The sequence below is a fragment of the Lissotriton vulgaris genome, chromosome 7 (genome assembly GCF_964263255.1).
Source record: "Lissotriton vulgaris chromosome 7, aLisVul1.2, whole genome shotgun sequence".
Taxonomy (NCBI): domain Eukaryota; kingdom Metazoa; phylum Chordata; class Amphibia; order Caudata; family Salamandridae; genus Lissotriton; species Lissotriton vulgaris.
This window is the reverse complement of record NC_141695.1, coordinates 682,735,865-682,763,702: the sequence shown is the minus strand read 5'-3', so window position 1 is coordinate 682,763,702 and position 27,838 is coordinate 682,735,865. Positions and strand designations below refer to the sequence as shown.

The following is a 27,838-nucleotide window of genomic DNA, read 5'->3' as shown; positions in this document are numbered from 1 at the left end:
TTGCGGAGCCTCCTGTGTCGGATCGGGATACAGTGGCACAGACGAAGGCCTTCCCCCGGGCACCCTGGCACAGCCCCTCGCCGCTCTTTGGGCGGCGTGCACACAGTGTGCAGAGAGCGGGGGACTGCAGGCATGTGTACGGTGGGAGCTGAGACTAGACGCTGCTCAGAACACCTTTCACCAGTGGACGGAGGAGGTACAGCGACACGCCTTTCATAGACTATGGGCTGCGCCTCATTGCCCGATGCTCCCTCCTCTCAGCACTCGGGCAGAGTCTAAAATACATCCCACGGTTTGTTGCTCTGTTTGTTGTTAGTGACAGGGTAGGTGGGGGCATTTGCTTGGCATCGATGGAGGCTCTGCAGTCTGGTCGAGCAGTGCGTTTTAGGATGCTGTGAAGGCCTCACATGGTTACTGTGGCAGGAAGCAGTGTCCAGTGTCTGTCCCTCACCATGCACTCGACCAAAAGGCCTCAGCCCTGCTGTCCTCCGGACGCTCTATTCCTAGCCCAGGCTACTGCTGAGCCAGCATGCCTCATTTTCTCAAAAATGTTGTCTTTGAACACAGATTCTTTTCCCACAGGCCCCGGCAGCGGTTTGATTATTTCTGAGCCACACAGAGAGAACATCGTCCTCGAGGCCGCCCGTGGTGACAGACCTGATTATGCAGGATGCCAGGAATGACATCTCTCTTAAAGCACACGCCATCCCTACTTATGCGACGTTAAAGGGTTACTGGGTCATGCAGTGAACTGCAGGCTTGGGCCCACAAGCATTGAGGTAGGCTCTCCTGCAGTGTAACTAGGGGTGCTCCAGGATGAAATACGTACACCACTGAGGCATGCACCACAAAAACTGTGCACACTTACACCACACATATTGCGCACAGCAACCAATTATAGGCACGCTGTTCACAAACACATCCACCCCACTAACCTGCACAAATAGCTACAGTCAGCAGATACACACACAAACCACCTCACACTCACTCCCCCCACACACACACTTACTCTCCTATCACACATATAACACACCCCTTTCACTTATACATACAGCACACACACACTCCTATCACTTACACACACACGCACACTCACAGTCCACACACACACACACACACACACACACACACACACACACACACACACACACACACACATACACATACACTCTCCTATCATTTAGACATAAAACACACACACATTCACACAAAATAATCCACCAATTATGTTTTGGGAAACTGAAGGCAGTGCATTAAGCTGCAAGTGTGGCTTGGAAAAAAAGATGGCTGCTTGTCGTTTGGAGGTACTAGGCATTGTGGGCGAGAACCTTTAGTAACACCAATACAGACTTTGCTAAAAATGTAATGCAACCCATTGTCATATACAATGCCAATAACTCAAACTTTAATGCTGCAAGACCTATTGCATTGCAAATGCTTGTTTAAGTGTGCCAATGATGAAAGTCTTCGAGTGGCGGGCGGGAATGAATTCCAAATTCTTGGGGCGGCCCCAGGGAAGGCCCGATTGTATGTTTTTTTTCCCGCAGCCGTGCTGGTTGGAGCTGGTTGGTGGAAGTTGTTTCTAGCTCCTCCAGAAATCACAAGTTTTGGGGCGAGATATGCTGGGGAACTGGAGTATAGGGCCTTGTGAGTGATGCAGGCCAGCTTAAGTTGGATTCTGTCCTCGAGAGGGAGCCAATTTAGAGCTTTGAGGTGAGGAAAGATGTGGTCTAATTTTTTAGAGCCTGTTAGGAGTCTAGCGACGGCGGCAAGACAGGCTTTCAGTGGAGCTAGAGTTTTTGGATAGACCTGAGGGGTAGATCATCCATATTCCAGACTGGAGAGGACTAGTGCCTGTGTTGCCATTTTTAGGTCAGGAGTGTCGAGGAAAGGTTTCAGGTGTCTTAGGTAGTTCAGGTCGAGAAAATCTGGCGCAGATACCAGACACCAGACAACATGTCCACCCTCAAGCTCGCCACTCGACAACACCACTAACTGATCCACGCCACCAAGAAAACCGCATTCAAGGAACGACTGGACAACAACGCCCACAACAGCAAGGAACTCTTCAACATAGTCAAAGAGCTCTCCAACCCCAGCGTCGGAAACAACGACATCACCCCATCGCAAGACCTCTGCAACTCGCTTGCCTCGTTCTTCCACAGCAAGATCGCAGACACACACAACAGCTTCAGCAAACAGCCGACGCACCCTACAACCGCACCAACGCCCCCCACCACCACCCTCCGCGCCTGGACCCCGATCAACACTGAAGACTCCATCCGCACGATGAACTCCATCCACTCCGGATCACCAACCGACCCCTGCCCTCACCACGTCTTCAACAAGGCCGACTGTCATCGCACCCCATCCACGGGACATCATCAACGCCTCCTTCGACACCACAACCTTCCCAGAGAGCTGGAAGCACGCCGAACTCAGTGCCCTACTGAAGAAACCATCAGCAGACCCCACCGACCTCAAAAACTACCGCCCCATCTCGCTCCTCCCGTTTCCTGCCAAAGTCATCGAGAAGACTGTCAATAGACAGCTGGCCGCCTTCCTCGAGTCGAATGAATCCCTCGACCACTCGCAGTCTGGCTTCCGGGCCAACCACAGCACCGAGACCGCCCTCATCGCAGCCACAGACTACATCCGAACCCTGCTCGACAACGGGGAAACAGCAGCCCTCATCCTCCTGGAACTCTCCGCGGCATTCGACACGGTCTGCCACCGCACCCTAGTGCAGCGCCTCAACCACATCGGAATCCAGGAGAAGGCACTGGACTGGATCATCTCCTTCCTCGCCGGAAGAACACAGAGAGTCTGCCTCCCCCCGTTCAGATTAGAAGCCACCGAAGTCATCTGCGGCGTACCACAAGGATCATCACTCAGCCCCACGCTGTTCAACATCTACATGAGCCCCCTCGCGGCCATGGCACGCCAACACAACCTCAACATCATCTCCTACGCCGACGACACCCAGCTGATCCTCTCCCTCACCAACGACCCCGCCACCGCCAGAATCAACCAACACGAAGGGATGAAAGACGTAGCCGAGTGGATGATGAACAGCCGCCTAAAACTGAACTCAGATAAGACGGAAGTCCTCATCCTGGGATCATCGCCCTCCGCCTGGGACGACTCCTGGTGGCCCCCTGCCCTGGGCAGCGCACCCAAACCAACAGACCACGCACGCAACCTGGGCTTCATCCTGGACTCCTCCCTCTCCATGACCAGCTAAGTCAACACCGTCTCCTCGTCATGCTTCAACATCCTTCGCATGCTAAGTAAGATCTTCCAGTGGATCCCCACTGAAACCAGGAAGACGGTCACCCAGGCCCTCGTCACCAGCCGACTGGACTACGGCAACTCCCTCTACGCCGGAACCACTGCAAAACTCCAGAAAAGACTTCAGCACATACAGAACGCCTCAGCATGACTCATCCTGGACATCCCCCGACACAGGCACATCTCCGCACACCTGGGAAACCTGCACTGGCTCCCCGTCAGCAAGAGAATCACGTTCCGACTCCTCACCCACGCACACAAAGCTCTCCACAACCAAGGCCCAAGATACCTCAACGACCGCCTGAACTTCTACACTCCCACCCGCCAGCTTTGATCGACCAGCCACGCCCTCGCCGCCATCCCCCGCATCCGAAGAGCCACAACGGGAGGAAGATCCTTCACCTACCTGGCCGCCAAGACGTGGAACTCCCTCCCCACCCACCTCCGCCTGACCCAAGACCACCTCGCCTTCAGGAAGCAACTCAAGACCTGGCTGTTCGAGCAGTAGCGGACCCCCCCCCCCCCCCCCACCCCCCCCACCCCAAGCGCCTTGAGACCCTCCGGGTGAGTAGTGCGCTATACAAATGCTCTGATTGATTCAGGTGAAATCTGGCAGTTTTGGCCATGGAGTTAATATGGGCTCCTATTTTCAGGTTGCAGTCTAGGGATATTCCAAGGGATTTAGCAGAGTCTACAATGGTAGAAGGGCAGTTTAAGGCTGTGATAGCATGGATCCATTCATAAATGTCAGGGTTGGTTTTGGCAGGGGAGGTAATAAGGAATTCCAGTTTTTTTGCATTCAGTTTGAGCTGGGTGGAGGTGAGCCGATGCACGGTCAGTTTCAAGGCCTTATTTCACATCCGATCAAATCACATTACCAAAAATCTTCTGTGTGATTTTTGCAGTCTAATAGTCACTGTATAACTGCAATCTGTTCCATTTGTGTATATCTGCAAAGGTTTCTAAATGACTACATATGCGGTTATAGTGTAACTGCACATCATTTTTGTTTCCTTTAAAGACTCCTGGTTTAATATTTGATGTGAAGCACATCAACTACCTTCCTTAATCTACCTTCAGTGTAAGCTGCTTTAGATACCAGTCAGTTTTATATACCACGACTAACATAAGAAAGAAACCACCCGACTTGCAGTTTCTGGGGACGTTTGATGCTATCTTGGTTTTCGCAATATCATATGGGATTACCGCTTGCTTCTCAGAACCTCAGTACATGAGAAAATGGTCTGTTGGATCAATTTGCAAAGAAAATAAATGTATAGTCTCTTAACAAAATCAATTACAAAACCTATTTGTTCAGAGTGAAAGAGGTGCTCCGTGTCAGGTGAATATAAAGTGCTTGTGGAGGCAGTGCGCATGCTATTTACAAGGTCATGTACAATTTTTGTTTGTTGTTGCAGATTTACATAATGCAAACTCGACCCGAAGGTATTGAAGCGCTTCACATGAGCACCAGTTATGTTACACAAGGACACATTCATTATTTGGTAGGCGCAGGTAGATTAAGTCATTTACCCAGAATCATAGGATGCTGAGCTGACGCCGAGGCTCGAACCCGGTTCCCCAGCCTCAAAGACGGCAGCTCTAGCCATAAGGCTAAATCCTGTCCAGAAGCCTATTTACAATTAATACGATTATTCAATAACCTGCCCACATCATAATTTTTGAAAATGCTGCAGTTGTGTATTCGTTAAATGCAAGTCTCACTGACATCCAATCTCAAATGTTACAGCATACATGTAATAGTCAACGTTTCGACCACAATCTTGGTTATCAGCAACACAGCCTGCTGCCCCAGTGCACTTTACATCTTGCTGGTTCTCTCTTTGCTCACTTGATCCATTACAGATCTGCCACTGAATTTCTCAAGTCCCATATGAATGATTCAAGCTTGCAGAAGTAGGGCTAAGGAACCCTTCATCATAAGCAGACTGATTAAGTGCTTGGTGGCAGCTGGCAAACCTTTAACCAGCTGCGGTGAGACATTTTACACAGCATTGCACACGGCAAGTAAAGCAACTGAGCCAACCCACGGGGGCGGTTTGGGACAGTGCTCGTTCCAAAAATTACTTTGAAAAATGGAGTCAAGGCAAGTAACATAATAGTTCTCCTGTACACCACGGACTTTAGAGATTTTTCAGTATCTTGGAGCGCGATCCCAGCTTTCAGATAAATTGGAGCAAGTCCAACCTGCATCCTTTTGAGATGATGAAAATATGGTGTTTAATGTGAAAGCCTAATAAGGATGCTGCTAATGCCAGTCTCAACTGTAAGTGTTGCCTATGAACTGTCAGTAGGTTTCTATAGTCCGTGTTATAGTAATGGCAGTATTCATTGCGCCATTACATGCAGCAAACTTGCCATCAACTCTTAAGGTTTCGACATTGCCTTTTCAATTTGAATAATTCAGAATTGAACCATTAGTTGAAGGGGCTTGGGTTCCTGTTACTGTGTTTTTTCAACAGTATGCGTTCTATACAATCTGCATTATTTCTTTTTTTATGTAAAGGGGCATAATAAACCGTCAAAGATATCTGGTGCGCAAGCCCAAACCCAGCTTTCAATACAGACAAAAAGCAGAACACTCAGCAGTCTTATGCATAATGTCTTCCTTCCCCAAGCCCAATAGTTTTGCCAAATTGTACATGGAGGTCAAATTGCCAAGTCATTTATGGCCAATCTGTGTTGTTACTCTGTAATGGATGTGGATAAGAGGTCATGACGAAGATGCAAAGGGAAAGCAGTATGAGCAGCAACCAATACCACAGGTATGGTATGAGCTGCGTGCAGATCCCTAGGTTAGCAAAAACAAGAGGACTAAGTTACCTAGATACATGGGAGGCTAATCAGGCACATGCATGGATCAGGTGCTTTGGATAAAAAATTATTTGCTGTTCTATTAAAGAGGTAACCATTTTGCAGAGTGCCTGACTAAGTTACACTGGCAGAGATGTATGTGGGCTCAGTATTTTATCTCCAGAGTTGTAGCAATTGCGTACTGAACAACACTGTCCGAATTCTACTTTAGAAGCAGTGCTGCAATCGCAGGGCATGTATAAGGCTCATTGTTGGTTTTGTGGGAGGCCTATTTTTTGGAAGGGAATGCTACAGAAGTGAGGAACATTGGCACACCGTGCTCTCAGCATGGGGATGCTACAGGTCAGAGATCATAGACACAAACATATATGTATGGCTTTCTTTAATAGAGGACTGTAGGGTGGTGTGTGATTGTTTAATCATTGATAGATACAGCCCTTTAACTTTAGATGCTATGTCAGGTTGGACTGCAGGTTCAACAGGAGGACACTTGGTGGCCAACAATCCTGGAATACCAGGGGTAAAGTGAGCAAGTTTATTTGGTCCCCCCAAATACACAACACTACTTGACCTGCTGTAAGGCACTTTAGGTGGGTGAATTTAGGATAGATTCAGGATGGCAGTATAACTTTCTCCACAGCAATATCTGTTGTCAACACAGTATCAACCAGTCAGCTCAGAATGGGGAGGAAAGTTAAACTTCATGTCCTTTAAATCTTCGGTCTCTCTGAAAAAACTACAAAAATGGGGTTTCAAATGTGTTCCAAATGTAGTAGTGGTTTCACAGGAATGGAAACATTGGTGACAAGTGGTCCCTTGTCACATGTGACACATTCATCGGGTCACAGATGTTTAACAAACAGCTCTTCGCAAACTTGTTTGTGGAGATTCTACTTCCATTACAAAGTAAACTTGCAATTTACAGAAAGCAATATTCAATGCAGCATTTGGGAACGGTTTTGAAATTCTGAACAGTTACACATTCTGAATCTGCTGTTTGTTGTGGTTATATGTTGATATTTAAATTGTGAAATTACACAGTGGGAGATTAACAATATTTCCTCAAACAAGCGCCGATGATTATAGTGACTACTTTTTTGCCACCTGATCCCATGTTTTGCTGCTTTGTAAGAAGATATAATATATTTCAGTACTAAGTGTTCACCCAAATGAGTACCCTTTTTAAAATAAAATTAAAGTAGTTGAGCACTTTACATTTTATTGAATTAAACACAGAGTAGTAAAGTTTCCCTGGTCTATGCATGAGCTCAACCAGTATGTTTTTTCTAGTCATTCTAAAATGTGCAATCTTGTTCATACCATTTTAAAATAATGACTTAACTTTCCAAAATAGCTGAATCAATTATCCATGTGGGGGCGGATGGGGTGAGGGGGGGTCTATGAATCTTAGAATTTACACCTCAGTCTTGAGGTGAATTACCAGTTAATAGCTTGGCTAATTGCATGTTTGACTGGTGGGTGATACCTACCATCTACAACCTGTATTTTGAAGCCTACTTGGTAGATATCTCCCACCTCGCCGCCAAGACCTGGAACACCCTACCCACCAACTTTCGGTAGACCCAAGATCTACTGGACTTCAGAAGACTTCTCAAGATCTGGCTCTTCTGTTCAGAAGTAGTCTTGACACCAACAAACTGATCAGATAGTTCCTTTCCATCAGCTACTTGAAAGACTTATTTCTGAATGGGGCTCATCAGGAGCCGTTCTGCCTCCAGTACACAGCAACTCCAGAAACAGGAAGGCGAAATGTAACTTAAAACATGGGGATTTTTAGCCACAAAGATGAGGGGCAGAAAATAGGGAATCAGTTAAGGTGAGGTTGAGAAAAGAAGCACCCAATTTCATGATGTGATCGGTGTGCAATGGAAGTCACTCTGAAGTACACAACTCCAAACCGAGGCAACAACTTAATGTCGCAATAAGCACAGTGCTTTGCATCGTGTGAATAGTGTAGTAATGCTCTGTACAAATAAGTGTTGAACTCACTGTCAGCATAAAATGTGTATTTAGAGGTTTCGAGTACAGGACTTGAGGCCCCAGGAGAGGGCCAGACAGGGTTTTTGTGCCCTGAGACCTTCGTTCATGCTGGATTACAGCTGCAGTGCTTGGGGTGAGTCAGGCAGGCCTCCAAGCAGTGGTATCAGAGGATCGCTCAGTAGGATGGCCCTGGCCGCGGGTCTCTTTACTCTGCGGGTCTGCTCAGTTTCAGGAAGAAGTTTGGCGTTTGCTTTCTAATGTTAACAATTTCAGTTTTTATTAATGCAGTCATTTGGATTTTTGGGAATGGGGGGCTGTGGCCTCCTAAAATAAATACATAGCACACTTCAAAAAGACTTTAATATTAATAAATATATTAAGTGCAGCCCCCCTGACTCCCAAAGAGAACAGCCATGATCACGTGCTCGGTCTAGAAAAGCAACATTCGAGGAATATGAAACGGTTAAAAGTTCCCGAAAGTCGAAAAAGTTGATAAATATTCATTCAGATTGCTCATAAATCTTTTTTTTAACCATCCACAGGAAATTTTTAATGCAGAAGGGTGAAAAAGCAAACGAAAGGCAAGAGTGAAAAAGTGAAAAGAGGCTCAGAGGGGATAGAAAAACATAGAAAAGAAGCAGATGAGAGACAAGAGTAACAAGCAGGAAGTGGGATAAGGGAAGGGGTGGCAAATGGTGTGCATTTTCGCAGCCGCTTTGATGTTCAGTGGCCGCGCGGCTCACTGAACATCACAGAGGAAGCGAAAGTCCACTCAAAGGCTGCAGGCGGACAAATGGTGCGCGCGCACGGTGCCCGATCCGCCTGCAGACTTTGGGAGCATTTTTTAAAGTCCCTACTTAACTCTTGCAGAGCATCGCTAACTTGATGGCTCAGCGAGCCCTAAAAACCAGCACCAGTGATCCAGGAATCATTGCAGCTTAGGCACTCCGGGCAGTGGTGCACGTGCATCACCATGTGAGGGATTTTTCTGTCCCTACAGTGCAAAACATGTGGTTACATTAATCTGATAATGCACCTGCAGCAGAGATCCTTTCGCAGGGCTGCCGATGACAAAGCAGATGACAAGTTTGAAATACCAATGGGGCTACCTCAATTGCATTTACCCAAGGTTAAGAAAGAAGATTTGTAAATGCAAGATTATCTACAAAGAAAATATCTGCTGGAGATGCTGGGGTGGCAGCTCAACCACAAACATTTAACTCCATGATTTTATGGTAAGCCAATTTCATTTGAGTAGCTGTGCTTAAGACTATGATAAAAAAGCAATTCATGAAACAAAGCAGTCGTTCCTAGGAGTGTCTATTTTCTGGTACCCCTGTTTATCTAGAGGTTCAAAGAGCACAATCTAAGGACACATTATAGAACTGACAATTCATGCATTCATAATATTCCAACGCCTTTTTAATAACAAAACTCATATGTAATCAATGAAGGGGGACACAAAAGCTGAGCTGCAGTAATGTTTCAATTTGTGGGAGGTCAGGAATTGAAAGTTTTCATAAAATGTCTCAGGTATGGGACTGCCATGCTATACTAATACAGAATGAATATAGAAAGGTTAATTTTAAAAAAATCAAAACATTTTAAATCAGGAAATAATAACTAGTTTGTTAGCACAATTTTATAATTTAATCTGATTGCTGGCAACACACTAATTTTTCTAAAACCAGATCTCTAGTCTGTAACAAACAAACAAAGAAGTCAGAATGACATGGATTCGATATTACCTCAGTTTCTTGGTAACTTTTCCTTTCCGAAAGTGCCTGTTGCCTAGAAGAACGCCTTGGAGTGGGCTGGGTTTCAAGAGTAGTCTTTGATAGATTATGTTGTATATTTTTTGCTTTCTTCACAAGTTTCTTTGCTTCAGACACCTTTGTCGAAGACCCAGTTACCTAAGTTCAAAATCAATACACATCTAAATGCTAAACCAGCAAACAAGCATTTCTAGAGAAAAAGGACACTAGAGATCAGGCCACAAAACTCAAGGGAAGTGTGTGGGTTAGTGTAAGAGCTTACAAAGCTGTCATTAAACAGTCATCATCATAGCCAATAAACTTTATTTCGGTCATCAGACCATATAACTGCAGAGTGCATATGTACATTTTTACCACATTTACATGTAAAAAAAACAGCATTGTTTTCCTATCAAAGATAATATTTGATTGATTCATAAAACTGATTTCATAAAAATATGAACCATATAAAAACTATACAAGTTAAAACTTCACATTTAGCTAGTGAAATAAGATCATCAACAATCTCAAGGGACCTAACATCTAAGGCAGTAGGACCTACTCTATTATCTGCTCTTAGCATCCACATATTTAAATTCCCTGCTGAATAAGCCCAATAAGGTTCATACTATTGGGCCTAATGGGTGGGATAGTAACTTTAGTTTTAGGGCCTTCATCCTTAATCCCCACATTTGGCCTAGACATTTTGCAAGTGCACAGGCGAATAGAGGTCGCGCATCAGATTTTGTTCTCTGGTTCCAAGCTGATTACAGATAGACTTAACCACATTCTTCTTGGGCCAGAATATGCTTTACAACCAAAGAGGAAGTGGATGGTTGATTCAGTAGGAGCAGAGCAACAAGGGCAGCCCTTACTCTGAGCTATGTTAAACAACCATGAATGTGTGAAGAAATTCAAGGGGAGTGAACAGTGCCTGAACTGAACATAAAGCTTTCTATCTGTTAGTAACTGTATAAGGTCATAGTAGCCTTCCAGGAAAAACAACGATTTAGAATCAACAAAATTCCTCAGTTACTTTGCCCAACTTGTTATCCCTAGTTTCATTCTGGGCTACCCAAACCCAATGCTTGCTTCTCTGTGGGAGGCCCTGGGCGATTAATGCCACTTCATCAACCCTTTAACCCAATACTATCAAGTAGGCTTTTGATGTTTGATCCATTTTCTTGGATGTATCTAGGGTACAAACGTCATCAAAAGCTGTAACATACAAGGACAGTTCAGGGGTCGAAATTAATCTCAGCCAGACGAGGAGCGGGCAGAGTTTTGCTAGGTCTTTGATGGCCGCAGAACAAATCGGGAGATTGCAGTGATGAGCGGTCATCTTGGGGCCGCTGCAAGGCAGGGCCCCCCAGCAAGGGCCGTCTGCGCCGCTTGGAAGCCTCTCACACTGCCTCAAAGAAGGATTCCAGGGACCCAGGGAGTTGAGATGCAGGGTAAGGATTCTCCAATGGCGGCAGATTAAGGAGCGGATGACGGATGGGTCCAGAGCACTTCTAAAGTGCTACCGCCACCTTGATGCCCCTGGCCACGCCCCCCTCACCTATGCTCAAAGTTTATGCAACATCTGATAATATTCAACATATTTTTGTAGTTTGTCAATACTGCTTCTTTTCAGAATTTTGCTCAAGTATGGTAAATAGTTAATCAGTCAGAAGTCAGTCAGAGCTATGGCTGCTGCAGTATTTTATTGTAGTTGGTATAGATTTTTGTGCTTCAAATGGCCATGGACCAAGCCTTAGAAGTAATTCATGAATATGTGGAGGTCAGCTGTTGCATTCGTGGCCATACAGCAGCTTCTTCAGCTGCCACACAGCCTGGAAAAATGCATTATGAGGAAAGCCTAGCTCCTGGTGGCGGTGTCTCTAAAGCACCATCGACCAGGAAACTAATGCCTGCATCGTCAGTTACGATGTAGGTTAATTTACAACTTTAGAATATGGAGCCAAAAATACTGTACATAATTAAAAACGCTTGTAGTATTTAGTTTTCTTGCAAGATACAATCTTTGGGCAAAGTCATACTCATATTTTTATTCAACACTTTAAATTACACAAAGCAAGATGGTGTTTTCTCCTTCCTGTTTCTCCACGGGTTCACTTCCTGCATTGGGACAATTTGGCCTAACTTGGGTGGCATGGATAGCAAAAATATGACAGACTGGTATGTTGGCTTAGCAATTACCAATGGCAGAGACTTTTGTAAGTATTCCTCTCATCACACCTGTGTTTAAGTGCATAACCAGTGGAGATAGTCCAGGATGTAGATTAACATTTTGTTCACTAGAGAATGTGCAGTTGTTTTACCCGACAAATTTGAACATTTCTTATATTGATCCAAGATTAAAGATTAGCTAGTCTATATTCTACATCCCACTCATATGGTTAGTTTTCACGATTCCAGACTTCACATTTGTGTGCAAGTCTACAGTGAGAATCGGAGGATATTCTTTTAATGTAATTTGCCAATTCTTTAGAGACTGTAGTGCCGGAATAAAGGACTGCTAAGCAATCTGGGCTATCAGCATATGCTAGTTACTGGTGGCCAGCTTGAGGCAAGGTATTTATGATTAATTAGGTTGCTTTCAGTCTGTAATCCTATGTAATTGGTTTGGAACAAGTGCTAGTACCATGAGATGGCAAACGTGTTCTCAACCACTAGCATGTGTCTATTAAGCTTGCCTTTCTCAGATATTGGATTTTTAATCTCATTCAATAGATTCTTCAGTTTTCCAAAGCAGCGTAGGCTAGAAAACATATTGACAAGTTGATCACTACAATTAGTTACTGTTAGATGAATGAACCTGAGAACATGACTTTCAATGCGTATCAAGATTAAACTGCCTGGTTTTAAAGCTCACTCAAGTCTTATCGAACCAAAAGAAATAGATGAAGGCCCAACTCTTATTAAAATATCGAAAATATTGAATCCGAAGGCAACTAAAAGTGCAAGAACTTTTCTGTGTCCGACTTGAACATCGCCACTCATGATTGCCTTTGAACAGAAATAGAAGGCAGCATTTGAATCAGCATGGACCTTTTCTGAAAAAAAAAAAGCATTAAAATAAAAATCCACAAAGCCCTAGCCAACGCGTTTCGTCTCCCGAAGAGACTTCTTCAGGGCGCGATAGTAAAGTGTCCCATTAAGTTGGGCCGATGGTCTAGAAATCAAGGCTGATTTCTGCACGGTCTCTTCGTCTCACTCCTGATATAAGAATGGAGTTTTAATCACATTTTTGTTACCTCGCCAAATACCGGGGTGAATGATCTTGCCCTGGTCTCAAACTTGATTACTAACTGACACGTGTATATGCGGCCAAGTTACTATTGCGCCCTGAAGAAGTCTCGGTGGGAGACGAAACGCGTTGGCTATGGCTTTGTGGATTTTAATGGAAATACAATAAAGAACAGTCTTAAACAAGAAAAGATCACGTCTGAAATCTGGAACTCCCTTTGTGTGCACATTGTCTAATACATGGTAATATAAGCATCTCTCAATGAGGTATTGGGGTCCTGTGTTGTGGAGGCATGCGTGAGCGAGCATCTTGAAAGTGATTCCTCGACGGGAAGCCAGTGGAGCTTCCTTAGGCGTTGGCTGAAGTGTTATCGGGGGATGCCGAAGATAAGTTTGGCTGCGGTGTTCTGTATCGTCTGAAGCTTGCGGAGTAGAGACTTGTTGATGCCGGCGTTAAAGGGCGTTTCCGTAGTCCAATCTGCTGGTTATGAGTGCATGGGTGACTGTCTTTTACTCAGTGGGAGGGGGGATCCATTTGAAGGTCTTTCAGAGGATGTGGAGGGTGTTTAGGCAGCTGGATGCAACAGCGTTGGACCTGCTTGTTCATGGAGAGTGAGGACTTGAGTAAGATGCTGAGGTTTCTGGCGTGCTCCGTGGGGGTCGGAGGGCTGCCGAGTGCAGTGTGCCACCAGATGTTGTTCCATGCTGACGGTGTAGTTCTGAGTACGAGGACTTCCGTCTTCTCTGAGTTGAGCTTCAGGCAGCTATTGATTATCCACGTTGTAGGGGAGCCATGTAGATGATGAAGAGGGTTGGGCTGAGCGATGATCCCTGGGGTACTCCTCAGTTGATTTCCGTGGGTTTAGAGAGGAAAGGTGGCAGTCTGATTCTTTGGCTTCTGCCGGGGAGTAATGAGCGGATCCAGTCGAGGGCGGTCCCTTCTATGCCAGGGTTGTGCAGTCTCGAGTATTATCAGGGCAGCAGTGTGGCCTTGGTCGAGGAGGGTGCGGATGTCGTCTGTGCCGGCGAATAGGGCAGTCTCTGTGCTGTGGTTGCTGCGGAATCTGTAATGGGAGGGGTCAAGGATGGAGTTCTCTTCGATGAACTTTATTAGCTGTTCGTTGACGGACTTCTACGCGACTTTTGCCATAAGGGGAGGTGAGAGATGGGCCGGTAGTTCTTGAGGTCCGTGGGATCTGCTGAAGGTTTCTTAAGCAGGGCTCTGCATTCTGCGCGTTTACAGTCATCTGGAAGGAGCCAGTCCTGAAGGTGACGTTGATGGGTTGTCATAATTCTGGTGCGATGGTGGTGGCTCTGTGGTAGAGAAGGGGTCCATGGGCCCCCTCCCCCTGAGTGGATGCTTTTCATGGTTGAGGTGGTCTCTTCGGCCGTGACTGGTGTTCAGGAGGTGATGGTGGGCTGGCTGGTGTTGCTGGAGTGTGTGGTGGTTGCAGAGTCAGGTTTTTGGTCATTGAAGTGGTCATAGAGGTTCTTGTTTTTCAGGTGGAAGAACGTTCCGAGCTTGTCGCAAAGGTCCTGGGAGGGGGCGATGTCTGTAGTTTCGCTGGTGAGTTCCTGGATAACGCAGAAGAAATCCTTGGAGTTACTGGCGTTGGCGAGGAATTTGTTGTGGATGAAGGTTCTTTTGGTGGTTCTGATGTGTTGGTCTTATTCCGTCATGTTTAAATAAGCATACATCTGTCTGTACACTTCTTGGCATAATTGGCAAGTGAATGCAGTGTTGGACTATCATGCAACCAGCCTATTCTTCTGCATAAAATAGGAACAGATACAAAGGTGTGTTCCCAGCTTTGCGAATTAGCAGTCCACTATGTTTCTGTAAACAGTGGGGTAACACTAAGTCCCTACACCTCTTTGTCTGTCACGTGCTTCACAATGAGGGTGGCCAAATGACACCAGTCTTCTCCCAGGCCCAATCACTAGGCACCAAGAATAGTGCAGCAAATAAGGTGACCATTGAGTCTCACATAGATGTTACAAGTGTGATCTAGGCAGGCTGGTTTGAGCTCAGGAGACCCTTTTTAGATGACTACAGATGAAAGAGAATGAAAAGGTTGTGTAGGGATAAACAGAGGGTTTTAACTCTGGGTTTGGAAGAATTGAGAGCATGGACAAAACTTATCAATTCAAAATATTGTCAGAGGGGTCTTTTCACTAGGGGGCTTTGATGGAGCTACTTCATAACAAGTATATTAAAATATATTTCTTCTATAATTACCTTCTTACTTCTTGGGGTAAACTCAGCATCTTCTCCAGTTTCAGAATCCTTTCTGCGGCTGTTTAGAAATAGTCGTGTAAACCGCATCCTAAATTAATAAACAAGCAAGCATTAAAAACATTCAAATTCCAACTATTGAAATAACAGTTAATCATTCGACATGTTAGCAACAGCTTGGGAAATATCAGCATAGCTGTGTGAAAGCATACTGTATGATGCATGCAATATGTAAACATTGTTAAAGAACCTCAAGGTCCCTTTCAATCAACACTAAACTAAAAACCATCAATAGTAACATTTTCCAGACATGGCTGCCAAAGTAAAAATTTTGCAAGTTTTGCCATGAGAAACATTTGAACATTTCTAGATGGTACCAGAGTACTTAAAGTTGTTAGTCCAGTTGGTCAAAGCTTTTTAAGAAATGCATCATAGAAGAGTAATAAGTATCACGAGAAAGACAAATGTATTTAGCTAGAATATGGATAACAGGCACTCTATTTTGTTTAGAACAGTTAACAGTTTAGACAATATTGAAGTGTTTCTGGTAAGACATTACATCCAGGGAAAACTATAAGGTTCGAATAAAGGAGTACAATTATACAAAAAAAATTGTTTAAAAAAAAGTGGCACACCAATGGGACGTAAGTAGGTGTGATGTATTTTGTATGACAAAATGGGCCAAGTGAGAGGAGAAGACCACTATGGTGAAGAAAGAACATGTAGGACAAGAAAAATGATCATTGTTCACACAGTTGAACTAAAAAACGCACCCAAAAAGATCAATAATTTATCAAACAATCCTGAAGTCAGACAACAGGCTTAAAACCATAATGCGCAATATTTTTCATTCTAGTAACCAAATAAAATGCAATAAAATAGAAAGGTTGTAAAAACAACCTTTACTTTGAACTTGGATTGATTCCTAACATTCGTCAGCTCTGGCGACTTACTAGAGAAAACAACTGCACTCACATTATTAATGAAATCATTTACCTTATTGGACTTTGGATTTCAGAGGATATGATCATCTCAGACTTGTACACTTTACTTTTCCTCAAAGATCGTCTGTTAAGCTTTGGTGTAGAAGCTTGTGAAGGACCATCAAACATATTTTTAAATGCAGAATGTTGAATACTGCTCACTTTAGGTGTGGAGACTTGTAATGGCCCATCTGTTTGTGGAGTGTTAGACACATCATCTATTTGTATCTTAGTTGGAGTCTTACTTTGAGATGTGTCTGGGGTATGTTGCCGTGAACTTCTCCTCAAAACAACTCCACATTTCTCTAAAACTGGAGATTTGTTTTTGTTTAAACTTTCACCTACAAAGACTGAGCTTGTATCCACAATTTCACTTTGCTGGTTTTTAGAAGTATCCTGTGGCGGTCTTTCAACTTCTGCTTCACTGGATAGTTCAACTTTTTTTCTTTCTTTCTTCAATGCTTTACTTTTAACATTTTTTTTATCAAATGTTTCAGGAGGCAGCTGAACAGCGTCATCAGAAACAACTTTGGCAATTTTTTTAGGTTTTTTCTTGCTTTTATTTGAATCTGTGATGCTTCTTTCTTCAGTACTTGTTTTCTCGTTCAAAGATTTGTTGTTAATTTCAACAGGCTTTCCAGCAGCTTTCTTTTGGGCAGTTTTTCCAACATCCAAAGAGGGTTGCCTAAAAGCTTTCATAAACTGTTTTCTTTCTTCTACAGTGCTCTTTGATTTTACTAACTCTGAACCACCAACTTCCAGCACTGCCAGTTCCAAATCTTCCTCTTCAATAACAACATTTGATTTTCTTTTCAGTAGCATTTGTTGAGCCTGTTCATCACTGGTAAGAGACTCACATTCTGTTTTCAATTGTATATTTTTCGGCAAAAAAATTGAAGCTATCTTTTTTCCAGGCTTTTTGTGTTTCAATTCACTGGTAGATTTTGGAGGAGAGGAATGAACTTGCACAAGAACAGTCATTGTTTTGGTACACAGTGGGTTTTTCTCACTTCTCTCCATTCCGCTGCCGCTTTTATCTGCGTCATTACACTCAGCAGGCTTCTTAAGCACCGAATCCTGAGCTACAAAACCATGCTCTGCTTCACTTTCTTGGCCTTTTATAAAATCTTCAAATGAAACTGTTACAACACTATCATTGTTTAACCTGGAGGTTTCATCAATGTTAACTTCCAAGCTTGAATCTGTTAAAGTGCTTTTGTTTTGAATGAGTGAAGATGAAAACAGTTCTAAACTATCAGGTTTGTTTTTATCTACTTTAGTCTGCTTGTCCTCACCTGGAGCGGTCTCACTGTCAAACTTTCTTTTCCTCGACTTCCTCTCACATTTTAGAGAGCTTTGTATTGCTTTGGTTTTGCATGCGGTGTCTGATACGTCGCTCCTCAGCTCGAGCTGTTCCCCAACTTCTGGCAGTACACTTTCATTACAAATTTGAGCAAGCAAGGCAGCAGTGTCACTACCCATAAATCCAACACTCATACAGGTCACTTCAGGGTCCTGGCTTTGACGGCTGACGTCCGTAAGGATTTCCACAGCAGACTGGTGCTCAGACTTCTTTAAATCACTTAACATGGACTCCACATTCATCTTCTTTCCTCGTCTTTTTCGCTTTAATTGCACCTGCGAAGTTGTTACAGGTGATAGACGATATTCAAGATTATTAAAAGTCTTAACATTTTCAGAGGTTTTTCCACTGTTTTGAGGTAGATTAGTGTCCTTTTTAGGTGGAGTGCTTTTGAAATTATCTTTGTTGGTACTGAATTTTGGAGGCGAGAACACTCTATCAACACTTTTCAGCAAAGGTGAAAAATAGTTTGTTATTGTTTTGACTGGAAGATCATCATCTCTGCGCGGCTTTTTGCATGGCTGGGGGGAAAAATTGAAAACATGAAGCGAATCATTTATAAAAACACTGCCTAGTTTGCAAATAAATTGTTTTGAAACAACATTTACAGTCAAAGGTGGTGATACATAGATGCTTCTTACGAACCTACTACGCAACAGATCCATAAGAGCAATGGCGAGGATAAAACGCTATTTTTAAGATGTGAAGTGGTCTCTGCAGAGTCTGAAAACAACCGGTGATCTAACAAAAACACAGGGCCCAGAGAAAAATCCTATCACATTGCTAAACCAAATTACAAAGGATTTAGGCGTACAGATTAAGTAAGCATTTAAAATATAAACAGCATGTTTGTGATTACACAAAAAAGTTCGACAAAAGAAGAATGCAACATTAGAATAAACTAGAAAAAAATCTCCAAGTACTTGTTAAAAATAAAAAGATTCAAATCAATTCACCTACGCAGTAGCACTTCTAATATTTTTCATTCACATTTTTGCTACTACCTCACGAAGTAAATCTGTTAATTACACAACATTTAAAAGCAGATATGCATAAAGACTGAGAATTTAGAACGATTCTGATTTTCTACTTCATTCAGAATACTATTACAAAGAATTGAGTACATTACTTAAGGAAGGTAAAAAGGATCATTTTAATCGAACAGAGAACATTTCGGACCACTCAATATCAGTTACACAGAAAAATCTTGTCTTGTTTTAGCAAAACCTGAATGAACTATTAATTGACTCCCATGAGTTGCAGGACGCTTAAGATTTTGTTTTTAAGTAATCATTACAGTAACCCTACACTAGCAGGACATTTACACTACCTGTACTGCAACAAAAAAAAGAAAACTGCGTTAGCCTGAGGCCTATGTACTGGTGCAAACCGTGCATCAATATGTAACTGCAGTCTGAAGATGTAATGAACAAGCATTGGCAAATCCAATAAGTCTAGATTTGGCAGCCAGTCTTTTGGCTTTGCCAATGCTGGTTTCATTTGGCGAAGATTTTTGAAAACTTTATTGTGCAAGACCTCACCAACATAAACAAAAAGTTGGCTAAAAGCATATATCTAAAACTTAATCCCACATTGTAGTAGTAGTTCTAACACTGAACGGAACTACACAGTGTGGATATGACCCTTTTGAAAGAGCACAATGACCCCCACTCAAAGTGAAGTTAGCATACGCTACAGTGGGAAGAACTACTGCTCCATGCTTTGTGCTGTAGTGGATGGAAGAAATATTTTAATGCTGCAACAAGAGAATAAATGGATGAAGAGGGCTGGCTAAAAGTCCTCGATGCAAGTATGTTATAATTTTATTAAAATCAAAAGTTTTTGGCTAACAGACTGACAAATAGTGTCATTTTCAACAATTTTCCTCAATATTATGTAGTATTATCTCAAATAGTAAAAAAACAAAAAAAAACACGAGAATACAAATCAAGGAAACGTTGCTGTGAAAGTCTGATTTAGCAATTCAAACGTGTACGTGTTTTCCTGAGCACATTCAGTTACATAATATTATTAGCACAGGTCACAAAATTGTTGTTACGGTGCACTGTTAGTTTGAAAACATATCAAATTTAGGCCTATATACAAAGTGCAAATAAACGCTATATAGTCTCTAATTCTGTATGATCAAATTATGCTTTTGGTGCAAGCCAGATCTTCCTTACTGTCACTGACTAGTACAACACATTGAACATGACACTTGTCAGATATTTCGATTTTTTCCGTCAAAAAATGGTAATTCCCTCCAGTCCAGCTGTACCTGAATTGGTTTACTATGGGTTCAATTTGCTCGAATGCAATGAAATAGGTGTAGTGCATTTTAGGAATTTGAAAAGAAACTGCAAGCAGACTGCTGGTTTAGTCTACCTGCCTTTTTTTGTAGGGTATCATTCCTGGGCTGTAAAAGTTATCCTAAGTTTAGTACTGTGCACAAACTGCCAACTCACTAACTTAAACAATGCTACTGGATTGTAATACTTCGCTATGGACCACTTAAAAGGAATGTGTTGTAAGTGACCATCCATCCTCTCTCCTTAAGCAGATTCTAGATAGTGATTAAAGTCTGTTTCTCCTTACCATATACCCTTGGCCCAAACTTTCCAGTGTCTGCAGTCTGGTTTCATTGGAACGCATCAGTGCGGGGATAACCAATTGCTAAAAAGTTATTCATCATGGGGTCAGATTTCTTTACACATGACCTAATATTCAGTTTCAGTGCCATCTTAGGGTCTTTTGGGGTGCTAAGATATTTTGAGAATCCCTTTTCAGAACAACTTTGTATTTATTACAGATTTTCAGCTCATTTCATCCCTAGTGATGCCAAACAATATTAATTTATAAGCAAAACTTTCATGAACTAGGGCATGCAAAAACAGTTTGAAGCTCAAGCTGCCCAGCATCAATGTAATGTAATGTAATGATGTCTTGTAAAGCGCCTGAATCACCCCACATGGGGTATCTCCGCGCTGTAGACCGCTGGGGAACCCGTCCTAGATTTCCTTGTGAGATGGTCCCTGCTGGGTATCTCCAAGGTGAAACCAGGCATCCCCGGCGTATGTGGGGGGCCGTTGTGGAGATGAGGCAAGCTAATGCCCAGAGTTGCCGAGTGTGATCCCTGGTTAGAGTAGGCACCGAGGCGAGAATTATCGAGTCCGCTGACCCTGGTCCACGACCCTGCCGCGTCGGGAATTGAACCCTGGTCCCGGGCCGTCCTCTGCTTCCGGGTCTGCCGCCTCTAACCAGTGAGCCACACCACTCCATCAATCAACTAAATAGTACCAAAAGAAAACTTGATCTGGCAAATATTGATAAAGCCATTTCTTTTTTTAGTTTGGGTCTATATTTTTGTTTATTGCCTTGCAACCACAGTATTCTACATTGACTTGAAATCAAGTACTGAGCCAGTCGGTACCTTCTATTGCAGGAAAGTCAGGATAAAGGAGACTTTATTGAGGTTTGGTGCATAATATTAAAATAAGATACATGCATAAGGTAGTTAACATTGTATCCAATTGTTGGATAGTCATTTTTACAAATAAACCACACTTCACCACTAGCATTCTCATTGCAATTGTGTAAATCAAACACTGCTCAGGGGATTTTTCATGATTCCATTGGTGAAATGCGATCATTTTCTCCTTTATTCTCCTCCCTTGCCCTTTCCTTCATCTCCTGCATGCGTGCAGTCCTGTTGAGACAGTGACCACAACTCTGCTAAGTGGAATGGAGATAGAGAAACAGGAGAAGAACAGAAGCGTAAAGAGAAAGCTGTAGCAAGAGAGATGAGGTACAGGTAGAGGTAGAGGGAGAGAGCGACAGATGGGTAAGGCTAGTAGTAAAGTATGGTACATAGAGGAAAGCGAGGTTGCAGAAAGATACAAGGCAGAAAGAAAAAGAGCTAGGCAGAGATAAGGAAGAGGTAACTTTATAGAGAGAAATGAGTGGGATACACCAAGGGTGAAGAAGAGAAAAATTAAGTCGGAAATAAAGGAAAGTTAGAAACATATGAAGGAAGGCAGAGAGGTGAGGTAAGACATACAGAGAGAAGCAAAGAAGGGAGATGTACAAAATTAGGAGGTGGCATACAAAGAGTTCAGTTGAATACAGCACTGAAAGAAACAGAAAAGGAGCGGAGTTAAGGATAGAAAGACAGATGAGGAAAGGAAACTTAGAGAAAGCAGTGTGCTTTATAAAGTATTAGCGGGTGTAGAGACAGAGGTGAAGTAGAGATGTGGAAAGAGAGGTGAACTGAAGGTGAGCCGAAACAGACGAAGATGTAGAGAGAAATGAGAGAACGTGGATAATAGAGAAAAGAGATTGAGGAAAATTAGGCAGTAAAGAAGTGATGAGGTAGTATGACCAAAGGAAGAAACACTGAGGGGTTAAGTAGTGAGATAGTGAAGAAATAGTGATACAAATTGAGAGGCTGGGTTGTGAGAGATATATGGGGTACACAAATGAGGTAGTAAGAGATGCGAGTCAGACAATGAAAGGAGGTATAGCGAGAGGCAAGGTACAGTATTGTTGAAGTACAGGGCTGGGAGGGAGCGGTGGTGAAGAAAAAGAGGACTTAAATTGAGAGATAAGGTAGGGGTAAAGTAAATACAAACCAACCAAGAGCTTCGTGCCTCACTCTCACATGTGCAGAGTGCCATTCTGGCTATATTTTAGCTATAACCAAATTATTGAATGTCCAACTACAACTTGCCTAAAATTAGGGGCATGAGATATACCTATGGTGTAAATCTAAGATGAGGAGGTAAAATCTGGCACTTCTGAGGTTGTGTGGTTTCTTCTCAGGTTTGCTACTCAAGTTACTCTTCCTCATTCTCTCACTAATTGGGCCTAAAACGTGCTGCAATAGAACAATACACAACTTTAAAATGATGTAGGACTCCTTCTCATGTCAATAATTGTGACTGCTACTCCAAATGTTACTTTGCTAATGTGTACCGAGGAATGAGAGGCTGGAGGCAGAAAGTCCGTAGGTTTAAAGAAGAGACTTTTATTGTAGTCTTGTAAGCATATATAACGGACCCACAGCAGAGCAGTCCATCTCAGTAGAAGAGCAGATTAGAATGAAAGCATAAGAGTTCTAGAATAGAAGGAATAGAAAGAGTAAGATAGAAATAGAAGAAATAAGAGACCGTAAACGAGAATATTACACATCTTCCCTTTTTTGGGAATGTGAAATGATACAATATATGATACACTGAATTAAACAATGTAATAGAATACAACATTAAAGGAAATAAACATTAAGATAAAACAAAATCTTTAAATCGAACAGGATATTTACAAATCCTTTTTGAGGGTAAAAAGGAAGTTGAAACAGAAACCACATGGGAAGCATCAACAACATTTTCAGAAGTTGGAATGGCGACCACATTTCCTCCTGAAGTATAAGATGTGGAGGTGTCAACATTACAATGCAAATTAGATGATTATTTATTTATTTGTTTACATTTGTAATGCGCACAGCTACCCAACAAAGGGTTTCCCGGCGCGGCAGATCCCAATAGCAATGCGGTTACAGAAAACTAGATGTTAAAGAGCCATGTTTTTAAGGCTTTTCTGAATTTGATGTAATTCGACTCAGACCGCAGTGTATGTGGCATTGAATTCCAGAGAGAAGGTCCTAGGAATGAAAAGGACTTGCCACCCATGCGTGACAGCTTGATCCTTGTAATTTCAAAATAATTTGCTGTGGAAGACCGAAGAGATCTGAAAGGACGGTAGGGGCGCACCAGGTTTTGCAGATATTTAGGAGCGGTGTTGGTGGAAATCCTGTGCATAAAACATAGAGATTTGAATTTAACTCTATTGTCAATTTTTAGCCAGTGTAACTTCCTGATGTATTTAGTGGTTGGAGTAGAGATGGGAATTTTACAGAGTAGTCTGGCTGCTGCATTTTGTACTGATTGTAACCTGCGGACAGTAGCTTTGTTCGCCCCCAGGTACAAAACGTTGCCATAATCTAGCCTAGATGTTATTAGGGCATTGACAACTGTTTTCAGGCAGCATCCAACAGATCTTTTTTAGCCATTTTAATATGGCAAAGCAGGTGGCTGAAGTCTTTACCGCTTGCTGGTGTAAACTGAGTGAGTCGTCAATAATGACGCCCAGGTTGCGAGCATGAATGACCGGGGTAGGGGGGGGGGTGCCCATTTCAGTTGGCCAATGTTTGGGTCCCCAAAGTTCTTTATTTTTGCCCAACACGATTAACTCGTTTTTTTCGCCGTTGAGTTTTAGGAAGTTTTTTTGCATCCAATCGGCGATTTTACTGAGTCCGAGTTGTAGGGAGGAGGAATTATCAGAATCTGCAGCTGATAAAGAAAAAAGCAGCTGGGAATCATCAGCGTAGGAAAACATTAAAAGCCCCGATTCCTCCACTATTTTGGCCAGGGGGCTCATATACACGTTGAAAAGCAACGGGCTAAGAATAGAGCCCTGTGGAACTCCGTGTTTGAATGTCATGGTATCGGAGCAGGCAGTTTGTGAGAAGACCTGGAACGTGCGGTTTTCCAATAATGATCTAATCCAGTTGAGAGCTGCCCCACGGATGCCCAGGGAGTGGAGTGTTTGGGCGAGGACCGCATGCGACAAGGTGTCGAATGCCGCGCTGAGGTCGAGCAGCACAAGTGCCACTGTTTCGCCCTTGTCCACCATGCGGCGGATATTTTCGGTTACCCCCAGCAAGGTAGTTTCTGTGGAAAAGCCTGCACGAAATCCCGACTGGTGGGATGGTAATAGGTCATGAGTGGTAATGAAATCAGTGAGGCAATGATGTACATGTTTCTCCAATATTTTTTGCAAAGGTGGGCAGCAAGGATATTGGGCGGAAGTTAGCTGGCGAATTGGGGTCTGCGCCGGCTTTCTTCAGGAGCGGATGAATCATTGCATGCTTCCATTCACTGGGTACAAATTGTTCCAGTAACGAAGCATTGAGAAGATCAGTGATGGTAGCCAAGACGTTGCTGTTAAGTTGCTTTAAGACTGAGCATGGCAATGGGTCTTTAGGTGAGCCAGATTTAATAGTTTTTAGCAGCCTTTGAACCATATCAGGATTCAGCAAGGGCCAACTATCAAGTGTGACAGAAGATGCATTAACCGGAGTAGAGCAATCCGGAATACCTGGGGCATTACCCGAGATAGGTGATGCACAGTTTGGGGTAGATTCAGTGGTTAAATTATATTTATTAGAAGCTTGATTAATGTCTTGGTGAATTTTGTCGACTTTATTGATGAAGAAGGCAGCTAATAGGTCACATTGAGTTTTGTTAAGTTCAGGTGGGAGTTGAGACGTATTGGCAGATACCCCAGCCAAGGACGCCCCTTGGCTGGGGTATCTGTGCGCATAATAAATCAATATAACATAACATAACATAACATATTAGAGCATGTAACATTTGAGGAAGAACCAGCACCTTCAAACAAAATATAATCATCCAAAAGCAGTTTTGTTATAAATCGCAGCTTGCTCATCAGAAATAGGAACAAGTCTATTCTTGTTCCACCATCTCCCATCATGAAGTAAACAAGAGCTGAGACCCACCTTAGACATTTTATAAGGAGAAGAAAAAGAAGATTCCCCCTTCTTGACATGAAAAGCTTTCTTGATGAGGACATACGAACCAGAATTAAAAATTCTGTTAAGTTGGCATGTTTGCGAATGTCAAAATTGTATTTTTGTTTGTTTTGTGCTAAAGCAACAGATTGACGTAAAACAGCCTTGTCATTACTAGTTATACAACTTGAACAACTAGGAGAATGTCGTTCCAACCAAGAAGGAAGAAGCAAAGTGCGACATTTTCTACCTCTGAACAACCCAAAAGGGGTTAAATTAGTTGTTGAATGAGGAGAATTGTGATATGTATTGACTATATTTTTAAGGAAAAGCGCTCTTCCGCAAAGCTCTTAAGACCTGGCTCTTCTCAAAAGCCTATTTGTAGCCGCCCTGCTTCCCCCGCCATACCCCCCCTCCCCGCTTACACAGCTATACCATCAACTGCGCCTTGATGCCTTTGGGTTTAGTTGTGCTTTACAAATCCTTTTCATTCATTCATTCACATCTAACCCAGAGGATAGAGCAGTTTGAACCCCCTCTTTGAGAAAACGATTCGCTCTCTCAACAAGTCCAGTAGCAGCAGGACTGTACAAAGCAACTTGAACATGTTTAATGTCCATGGATTTCAAGAAATTTTGCATTGCATTTGATACAAAATGAATACCATTGTCCGTAACAAGTTCTCTTGGAGGACCTTCAGCGGAAAAAAACATTTTTGAGAAATTGTAAAACAGAATTCGTCGAGGCTGAATCAACAAACGAAAAATAAATCCATTTGGAGAAATAATCAATCAGGACCAATAAAAATCTTGACGAGGTAGGTAACAGATAAAAAGGTCCAGCAAAATCCAAGGCAACTTTCATCCAAGGACCTTCAGGCAAAGAAACAGGACAGGGGATTTTGTGTCGTTTTCCAATGTTTGTCAGAGACAACGCATTGAGGACACAAATCAACAAAAGAATAAACTTGAGCGTTTAGAGAAGGCCACCAGTCATTTTCCCTGAATATCTTACAAGTAGCAGTGACTCCTAAATGTCCTGTGTGCAATCAAGATGTGTTTACTCCTAAGAGAAATTAGAGGAATAATATAGCCATTCCTAGTGCAAATGCCATTTTCTAGTGATAATTCTGAAGAGATTTGTGCAAAAGATCTTACATTATGTGGAACATTTCGAATTGGAGGCCATCCCTCGACAATAAAATCAGAAACTTTCATTAAATCATGATCTGCAGCAGTAGCTTCAAGACAATCTTTTTCAGATATGACACCATCGGATGAAGAAGAAGCACCCATGGAAGCTACAACACAGTCAAATTCATCAACAACATCATCAGTTGAAGGCAATGGAAGTCGAGAGAGACAATCCGCCCTGAAATTCTTACCACCTTGGATATATGTAATGGTAAAATTGTATTCCTGTAGTTAAGATAAAACGCGTACAAGTCGAGCAGAAGTTTTGCCCAAACCATCTCCTTGTAAGAGATAAACAAGAGGTTTATGATCCGTGTACAATTTAAAGCAATTACCCCAAAGATATCTTTTGAATTTGGACACAGCCTAGACACAGGCCAAAGCCTCTCTTTCAATCGTCGAATATTGTGACTCCGCACTGGATAAATATCTTGAAGCAAAGACATTGTGTGATCCCTTCCTAAATTTTGTTGTCCAAAAATTGCACCAAGACCATTCAGACTGGCATCAACAGTAACTGTGCAATGATGCCCATGAACGAATGGACTAAGCGCAGGAGCATTGACCAGTAATTTCTTAATATCTTGAAAAGCAGAATTAACATCATTTGACCAAACAAAACTAGTACCTTTCTTGAGCAGAGTTCTTTAAAGCTGGACACAAGTAGAATATTCAGGAACAAAACGAGCATAGTACTCGCAAAGACCTAGGAAAGATCTACGGGTATCCTTATCAGAAGGGAGGCGGAGCTTTAACAATAGCCTCAACATTGCAGAATTTAGGTTTAATACCTGCTGGAGTGATGGTATGGCCTAGATAATCAATTTGCTCAACCAGAAACTTACATTTCTCAGGTTGAACTGTGACACCTCTTAAGTTTAAAATAGAAAAAACTTTATGTAAAATTTGTAAATGTTCTTCCTTTGTTTCTGTGAAAACCAGAATGTCATCTTGATATGCTTGAACGTTTTTAATATCTGCAAAAAGAACATCCATGACTTTTTAAAAAACTGAGACTGCCGAAGCTAAGCCAAACGGCAGCCTCAAAATCTGTAAGCGTTACCAGGCTTAAATCTTTTTTCGCGCGTTCCAGCGTGCGAACGTTTCTCTTATGTGCTTCTTAGCATGTGCTTTGACACTAGGCATACTTAACTAATCTGGCGCATAATTAATAATTAAAGGAGCATTACCAGGCTAAAATCTTTTTCACGCTACCTACCGTACCTAAGGGAGAAATTCGGCATTACAGCATACTCATGAAGATAAAAATCAAATACTCTTTTGCGAACGCCTGTTTTTCGCCCAAGCGTACGCCTAGAGACTAAGCTTGGGCTTTCTTCTTGCT

At 42.7% G+C, this 27,838-nt stretch overlaps 1 protein-coding gene across 2 annotated transcripts in view; it reads right to left on the bottom strand.

The window, feature by feature from the left end:
* Positions 1-27,838, bottom strand: part of ATAD5 (ATPase family AAA domain containing 5) — a 413,976-nt gene that overhangs the window by 367,137 nt on the left and 19,001 nt on the right. For both annotated transcript variants that reach the window (XM_086930884.1, XM_086930885.1), the window contains exons 2-4: positions 16,366-18,236; positions 15,373-15,460; positions 9,876-10,040 (exon numbers count right to left, since the gene is read on the bottom strand). In XM_086930884.1, coding sequence (XP_086787010.1) covers positions 9,876-10,040; positions 15,373-15,460; positions 16,366-18,236 — 2,124 coding nt within the window. The remainder of the gene's footprint in view (positions 1-9,875; positions 10,041-15,372; positions 15,461-16,365; positions 18,237-27,838) is intronic.